Consider the following 8,905-nt stretch of genomic DNA (forward strand, 5'->3'; position numbering starts at 1 on the left):
TTCAGGGGTGTAGGGAGAGGGTTCCAAGGGGCTCAGAACCCCTCCCTGTAAAATTTAGACTTCTGTAAGCAGACGGACCCTATCACACCATTTAGTGTGGCCGGCTGGTCAAAATGAGTGAGTAATATGATGTAATGGCACAGCACAACAATTGACAAAGCTTGCATTCATCTCTCAGGGAAGTATTTACAGAGGTAACATGAGCCCTCTTCAAAACTTGTTTAAAAGATCAATATACTCTAATAGCACTAACACAATGGGCAAAAACATGGCAACTGACATATAACTTATCCAAATGTGAGCTACTGTGCATTACAAACAAACAAAATCCCTCAAAATATTGCTATTATATGAATGGTGAGGTGTCTAACACAAAGTATTTGGGAGTTATTCTGGATGAGCATTTAACATTTAAGAAAATTGTTAATAAAGCAAACCAAGTTAAGAGTTTTTTATAAAGAAACATTGGTTCTTGCCCAGCTAGGGTGAAACAAGCCTGTTCAGGGGTGGATCTAGGATTTATAAAAGGGGGGGGCTAACTCAAGGTACTAATCTCTTGGGTAAAGGTGTGTGAAGTCACACTTCCCAGAATGCAAAGCATGCTGGAACTAGGGGGTCTGGGGGCATGCCCCCCCCCCAGGAAAAATTTGAAAAATAGATGCTAAAATACTGCAATTTGGAGACATTTCCACATAAAATTCATACCTGTAGATACTTTATATACTGCCTTTAGATTATAAGTATGGCTCTCTGAAGCATTTTGCTAATATAAAAGTTTGGGTAGGTACAGACAACCAAGTACATGATGCACCCCTCTCACAATTGCACAACACTGAATAGGTGCATGTTAGAATAAGAATGTTGAAAGTGGAAAATTTTGAAATTTGAACAACACAAGATTGAATCTGAGCATTTTTAATGGAAATTGTGTACCTGAATTAAGTATTGCCATACATATTAACTACACAAGTAGATGAATGAAGCCCTTTAAACAGACCAATACACTTCATTGTATGTATAGGTGCAGGCAGATTTGAAAAATTCCATAACAGAACCAACTACATGTTTCCAGTGAATGTTCTATTACAGTAGTTAGTTGACTGCTCTATTAGAGTATCTCGATCTTGTACACCTCCAATGCTGATCCGGGTCCTTGTTGCATAAACTTTAGCATAAATCCACTGATAATACCTTGGAAAGATGTTTATAAGGTGGTTTTATGAGTATTTGTATTATTAGTTATCATACAATTATGCTAAGACAAAATTTCATTATAATACTCAGCATATTGATCAAGTAAAGCCTAAATATGAAGGGGGGGGCTTCAGCCCCCAAAGCCCCCCCCTGGATCCGCCCCTGCTGTTATAAATCTATGGTAAGACCAGTTGTGGGATATTCTAGTGTTGTGTGGTCATCATTTACAAATACAAACATTAATTTAGTTGAATCTGTGCAGCGTAAAGCTGCAAAATTTGTGACCGGTCACTATGGCATTACATCTAGTGTCACAGGGATGTTGAACTCATGTCTTTGGAACGTAGGCAAGAAATCTCACTGGTTATCATGTTTTTTTTAAAATTTAGCATAATAAAATTTCCATTTCCAGTCACCACCTTCCTATGTCAATAACTACATGTACAAGAGGGTACTCTCAAAGATTCAGACAGGTGTCAGCTCACTAAAACGTTTATTCTCACTCATTTTTCCTGCCACTTTTAAAATATGGAACAGCCTCCCAGCTACTGCAATTGAAGCAAGTAATATAGATGATTTTAAGAAAAGGATTGTAGACTATTTTTGTACTAGCCCAGCTATAGATTAAAATGTTGTGCGCTTTGTGCTTATTTGTTTTCTTGTGTGTACCTGTGCTTTATACTCCCTAATGGAGGCTTGCACAGTATCAATAATAAATAAATAAATAGAACAGTCAGGTATATACCTTAATAGAGCAGTCAGGTATACTCTAAATAGAACATGTATGTATATTACCATGCATATTCATATGAAGTGTAACATTAAATGCAAAACTGAGCATGACCTTATACTGCTGTAGCTTTGATGTGCATGTAGTGTTAAAGATATAGAACTCCAGTAATTTATCACTTGTGTCATGTAAAATAATTAAATTCATGGTATGCATCAGTATTTTAATAGTTATAATGTTTGTATCAGTGGCCCGGGATTTATGGTTCCTATACCAGTGAGATAACTATCACTTACCAATTACTATATCCATGTGTCTCTATGTGTTATGCTGTCTGTTTTCACTATAGTTATATAGCTTTATCTAGTACTAGCTTCATCCCAGGGGCATTTATATACATTACAATTAAGGTACTTTTTGCATAAAATATAGCAATTTGCTGAGTTTTGATTCATTATAATATTGAAAAGTCTCTCAGCAACTGGGGGCACACAGATTCCTGCTTCTTGTAATTCAATACTGCTGCCTTCAAAAAATCCTGGCTAAGTCCCTGGGATGATTAATGAAGTTTATAGTCATTCATGCAGAATTCATATTAATATAGTTCACAATATTACACTTTCTGCAACCAAGTACACTACTAGTACTGTCAATATAAAACAAGTTTCAACTAGCTATTTAGACATAGCTTACATCTCCAACAAGGAATTGAATAAAAGACACATGCAACTAATAGACTAGACTTGCAGTTACGTTCTTGACCAGCCATCATAACCATGCAATTATCCTTAATAATGAATTCATTTGTGATATTGCAGAAAGTCATGAATTCATCTATATACAGTGGGCTAAGGTAGAAGGTATAATGTTGCAAGTGTGTATAAGTGCCTCAAGTCCCCAGCTCATTGTGCATGGACTTTGTAATTATATTATGTATGTACGGTAATTTGACCTTACATGCAATGATGCATAAATTTTGAATCGCCTTGCACACATCATCACCAGAAAAGTTTCTTAAGATAACCCAAACACTGTCTAGCAATCCTGCGTTCAGCTGTAAATTTTAACCTGGCCGAAAGCTAGGAGTAACCAATCTGGTTTAGTTGCAAACCAACTGCAAGATGATACAAATCTTTCAGCAATGACTTTCTCGCGGTGAAGTAACCATGTATGTACGTATGCTATCACATTCTAGATTTCAAGAGAATATAACATATCTGGCCATGGTTAGTAACTTGCACTTTCTTACCATGTGGTTATATTATCAGCATGCAGCAGCAGCAAGCAAGCAAGCGGCAACACTGAGTATACAGAGGCAGATCTAGGATTTCAGAATGGGGGGATGCTAACATGGACATTTATATACAGTATGTGGTAAGAAAGTTGATCATGATACAACTAGTGTGCGAAGCACGCTCTATCTAGGGGGGTCTGGGGGCATGCGTCCCACAGGAAACTTTTACAAATTTGGCCTACTGAGATTGAATTTGGTAGTAATTTTGAGTGAAAAATGATGTCACTTTGTTTATGTAATACCACAGCCAGTAGCTTTTAAATTTAATCTTAGACTAACATCTTAAAGATCTAGTAGTGGAAGCATATGGGTATCAGCTGCACATGAGTGTTTTGAAGTATAGCATAATTTACAGTCTCATGGCTCAAACTACACTAGCTGTCCAAATTAACAGTAGAGATGAGTGGAGGGGGCAAGTTGACTCATGAGTGTGTGGAGTGCACGTGCACTCAACATGTATCATGTATAGAATTCTTCAGCTAGGGGGCCCTGGTGGCATACTCCCCTGGAGATTTTTGGAAAATGGCTATCACAAAATTGAATCTAGAAGCTATTTTTAACCAAATGTGTGTACAAGATGAATAAGTTCAGTTGGAAGTAATTTTAACTTAAAAACAGAACTATACACTGTTTCTTGTTATTGGATTTTAAGAAACTGTATAATAGTGGCTTGTCAAAGAGAATAAAAGAGTGTGTAGTACTAATTGAATGTAAGGTCAAGAAGAATATCTAAAACACAGGATTGGATCTACACTTAAAGTTGAGCTTCAAGGGATTTGATATAGTGCACACTCCAGAAGCTGCTTTAATTAGATAAATGTAGCATGCATGGGATTTGATCAAATAAGGAAAAAAAAACAGCTCTCAGATGTTGCAGCCTTGTGAACTTTATAAATGCCGTGAAATTCACTATTATATAAGACTGTTGTTTTACTTGCAAGAGAAGCGTTTCACTGACCCAAGAATCAAGTTTGTAGCAGAGCCTAAAAATACTTAAAATGTTTGACAGAAAAAGTTGCTTTCAGAATAAATTTTCAGTTAATAATGTTTATACAAGTGCATAAATAGTGTATCTTTTACAGGGGCGGATCCAGGGGGGGCTTTGGGGGCTGAAGCCCCCCCCCCCTCATATTTAGGCTTTACTTGATCAATATGCTGAGTATTATAATGAAATTTTATCTTAGCATAATTATATGATCACTAATAATACAAATACTCATAAAACCACCTTATAAACATCTTTCCAATGTATTATCTGATTCAGTGGATTTATGCTAAAGTTTATGCAACAAGGACACGGATCAGCATTGGAGGTGTACAAGATCAAGATACTCTAATAGAGCAGTCAACTAACTACTCTAATAGAACATTCACTGGAAACATGTAGTTGGTTCTGTTATGGAAGTTTTCCACTGCACCTAAACATACAATGAAGTGCATTGGTCTGTTTAAAGGGCTTCATTCATCTACTTGTGTAGTTAATATGTATGGCAATACTTAATTCAGGTACACAATTTCCATTGAAAATGCTCTCAGATTCAATCTTGTATTGTTCAAATTTCAAAATTTTCCACTTTCAACATTATTATTCTAACATGCACCTATTCAGTGTTGTGCAATTGTGAGAGGGGTGCATCATGTACTTGGTTGTCTGTACCTACCCAAACTTTTCCATTAGCAAAATGCTTCAGAGAGCCATATCTGTAGTCTAAAGGCAGTATATAAAATATCTACAGGCAGAAAATATTATGAATTTTATGTGGAAATGTCTCCAAATTGCAGTATTTTAGCATCTATTTTTCAAAATTTTCCTGGGGGGCATACCCCCAGACCCCACTAGTTCCAGTATGTTTCGCATGCTGAGAAGTGTGCTTCGCACACCTCTAGCCAAGAGATTAGTACCTTGAGTTAGCCCCCCCCCTTTATAAATCCTAGATCTGCCCCTGTTTATCTGAAGTGATTGGTATATGGTAGGATGTTTGGTACAATGGTGAGGGTAGCAGTGCACAGGTCTAGAAGAATAGGTTTAATTTCAGCTTACACTCTGGTAGCTAACTTCTTGAAAATATTATAGTTTTAATGATGCATGCATGGATGTTCTATTAGAGGAGTTGACTGTTCTATTAGATTATTTCGATTTTAGCTGCTTCTAAAGTAAGACTTACGTACTCCAAAAGTAAAATTTTGAACCACTCTTAGTAATTCTTGGATAAGATTAGCTATTCCCCTTGCTCTTTCCATATTTTCATTGCCCATACATGTGTGTGAAATGCACTTGAACTGCACCTGTACTACAGCTTCTAGAAGCTTCCTAGCTAGTTCATAGTAAAATTTTGGGATGCTTCAGCCCCCCAAGCATCCTCCCCCCCCCTAAACCCGCCCTTGGAGCAAGCATGCAGCAGAAGAAACAAGTGAGCTATCCAGGTATACATATCTTGCGGTCACTTGCTTGCGGTTTAGTCACGAACTTGTGGCTTTTACATATTTGCCACACCCATCATTGCTTTTAATATTTCACAGAGAATGGCTTCTGGTGATAATTTTCAAAGTCTAGTTCTGAAGGGAGTTACCAAACTAGATCGCAAGGAACTGGGACGAGGGGCTTATGGGAGAGTTTACGCGGTCAAATATTGTGGAACGATATGTGCCGCCAAAGAGATCCATTCCATCCTGGTCGAAGAGGTGGAAGACTTGGAAATGCGACAAACAGTGGAATCATTCATGAGGGAATGTCGCCAGTGCAGTACATTACGTCATCCAAACGTCATACAGTTCCTCGGTGTTTATTATCCATCTGGGGCGGGCGGTGTACAGGGAAGGATGAGGCTACCAGTAATGGTTATGGAGATGATGACAGACAGCTTGGCCTCACTAGTGGGCAAACATCAGAAGATTCCTACCCATATAAAATTTTCAATTATCCATGATGTCTCCCTTGGTCTGTGTTACCTTCACAATTATAACCCTCCCATTATCCATCGAGATCTGTCCCCCAATAATGTCTTACTGACGACACATCATGTGGCAAAAATTAGCGATCTTGGAGTAGCCAAGGTGATAAAGGCTGATAGCAGAAAGACAATGACTAAAGCACCAGGAACTGTTGACTTTATGCCACCTGAATCACTTGATGAGACTCCAGTTTATGGTCCTCCGATGGATGTCTTTTCTTTTGCTGGAATAGTCCTCCACACATTCAATCAACAATGGCCACATCCATCCAAGCAAGTTCAGTTTGACCGCATAACCAGAAAGAGGGTGGCCTTGTCTGAGGTAGAGCGTCGTCAGCAGTATCTGGACAAAATGAGAGAAGAGGCTGAATTGAGGCCATTGGTGGAGGAGTGCCTGGATGATGATCCTGCTATGAGGCCAACCATGGCAGCTGTCTGTGAGAGGATCCAAGTGAGCAAGGATGTTTACATGAAGGAGTCCCCACAAGATGTTATCACTCTACACAAGCAGGTGGAGCAACTGAGGAGTGAAAGTGGGCAGCAGAAATTTGAAATTTCTCAGCTGAAATCTGAAGTTAAGCAGTTGAAACAACAGCTGGTGAGTGGTTATAGTTTATTGTTAGCATTATTAGACTAGTGAAGGTCACTACTAAAGGTTACTGTTAATTATGTAGTGAAGTCAGTACTAATGAATAGTAAGTATTGTGGCAGAAATTAGCAAATTTCACTAATATTTTACAGTGTATAAATACACAGTGTTGGGCAAGTTACTTTGTAAAAGTAACTAGTTACATATTACATATTACTTACAACAGAACTATTTAGTTACAGTTACATATTACCCATAAAATAAAGTAACTGTAATAATATTACATATTATATTACTTTGTGTCCACAGCCTTAAGCTGTCACGTGTGAAACTACCACCTTATCACGTGACACGATTGCGTTGTTGGACAATGTACAAATCTTGGTTATAAGTAAGAAGCTAGTGAATAAGCTTCATTCAATAGGCCTCGTTACTCCATTGTGGTTAGGCGTTACTCAGAGGATTACTAACGAGATTAGTAACTTCGTTACTTTTAGTAATAATATTACGTAATATTAGACTCGTTACAGTAATTATATTACTTAGGTAACGCGTTACATTTGTAAGTAAAGTATCTTGCGTTATATTACCTGTTTTCATAGCGTATTTCGTTATATTACTTTGTTACCACAAAAGTAATAATATTACGTAACGCGTTACTCCCAACACTGTAAATACAATAATTATTGTTATCTTAGTCCTCCACAAGGAGTGTACCAACACAACAAGTAGCCAGTCAACTCAACAGAGCAACTTTAGGAGGAACAGGAAAAAGAGGAAAAACTTCAAAATTAATAACAGTAAGTTGCTACTATAGAAGTCTACTTTCCTAAAATCATTAACTTTTTGGATAATTTATTATGATCAAGATAGTTTGATTGCAACAGAGACTGCTTTGTATAATTATGGCCCCAACACATTGTCCCACACTAGATTAGCTGTGTAACTGCATGCATCCGTTGATTTTTTTTGCTCATTGTCCACACAGGAGGCACCTCCGTTAATCCCAGCACTTACAAGTGGCAGGTACCACATAAAATGGACTCAACTGGCCAATCTTCCTGCTCCAATGTATGGTGCATATGTCACAGTACATGACAAGAAGGTCTATGTTGCTGGTGGGGAGAGTCCAGTTGATGTTGCTGAACATCAAGTGTATGTCTATGATGTCACTACTGACTATTGGGATCAGTTGCCTACCTTGGGTCACTACTGTGGTGTTCCTCACATCATTGGTGGAAAGTTAGCTATTATTGGTGGACGTCTGTCTGCTACTAGGAAAAGAACCAATAAAGTTTCTACATTTGATGACACTAGTAATACGTGGACATCTTATTATCCTGACCATCTCTCTGTCAGGAACAGTCCAGGGGTGATTACTCACTTGGAGCATGTTATTGTTGCCGGAGGAGCTAAAGGGAATGCTAGTATACCAGTATTACAAGATGATATTGAAGTCCTCAACTGGGTTGAGAACTCCAACTGGAGGAAAGTCTCCACTTGTCTTCCTGTACCAATGGTTTACCTCTCGCCTATTATTACTGATAATCATTTACTCATAGTGGGGTACACCAGTACTGACAATATACCTTATAAAGCAGCCTACAAGATATCTGTTAATGATATCACAAGATCAGGTGACCAACAACAAACCAGTGGATTACCCACCAAATGGATTACAATGACTAGTGCCACTCACTTGTATACAGCCTTAGTCCCCAGTTCATCCCCACCAGTGGTAGTTGGTGGAAATGATCAAAGTGGTACACCAACATCAGATATTGAGATGTATGATGACTCTAGTAAGACATGGAAGAACATTTCATCGTTATCATCAGCTAGACCACAAGTAGCTATAGCAGCAGTCAACAATAATGCCATTATAGTCATTGGAGGATATACTAGAGGGAGTGTGGATAATGCCATGTCATCCTGTGTTACTACAGTGGAGTTGGGACAAGCACAAATAACACACTAATTACAATTGAATAAAGTTGTGTATATAATGCTTGCGTAGGTACCTTTTGTTTGTACAATTTGGTATATTAATTACACTGGGTGCTGCTTTCATTATAATTTAACATCAATACTACGATACATACTTCTCATAATTTAATGGTGGCTACGATGATTGCCAAACACATGGG

At 38.0% G+C, this 8,905-nt stretch overlaps 1 protein-coding gene across 1 annotated transcript; it reads left to right on the forward strand.

Moving 5' to 3' along the window:
* Positions 1 to 5,698: 5,698 nt before the first annotated feature.
* On the forward strand, positions 5,699 to 8,845 carry LOC136259026 (uncharacterized). Its single transcript, XM_066052431.1, has 3 exons — positions 5,699 to 6,767; positions 7,457 to 7,558; positions 7,747 to 8,845. The coding sequence occupies exons 1-3, from the start codon at positions 5,742 to 5,744 to the stop codon at positions 8,734 to 8,736; spliced, it is 2,118 nt and encodes a 705-aa protein (XP_065908503.1). The 5' UTR covers positions 5,699 to 5,741; the 3' UTR covers positions 8,737 to 8,845.
* The last annotated feature ends 60 nt before the right edge of the window (positions 8,846 to 8,905 follow it).

This window comes from Dysidea avara, chromosome 6 (assembly GCF_963678975.1).
Source record: "Dysidea avara chromosome 6, odDysAvar1.4, whole genome shotgun sequence".
Taxonomy (NCBI): Eukaryota; Metazoa; Porifera; class Demospongiae; order Dictyoceratida; family Dysideidae; genus Dysidea; species Dysidea avara.

Coding starts and splice junctions, on each gene's coding strand:
- LOC136259026 (XM_066052431.1), top strand. CDS start 5,742: ATGGCTTCTGGTGATAATTTTCAAAGTCTAGTTCTGAAGGGAGTTACC. Junction 6,768..7,456: donor AGCAGTTGAAACAACAGCTG/GTGAGTGGTTAT, acceptor TTGTTATCTTAG/TCCTCCACAAGGAGTGTACC. Junction 7,559..7,746: donor AAACTTCAAAATTAATAACA/GTAAGTTGCTAC, acceptor TTGTCCACACAG/GAGGCACCTCCGTTAATCCC.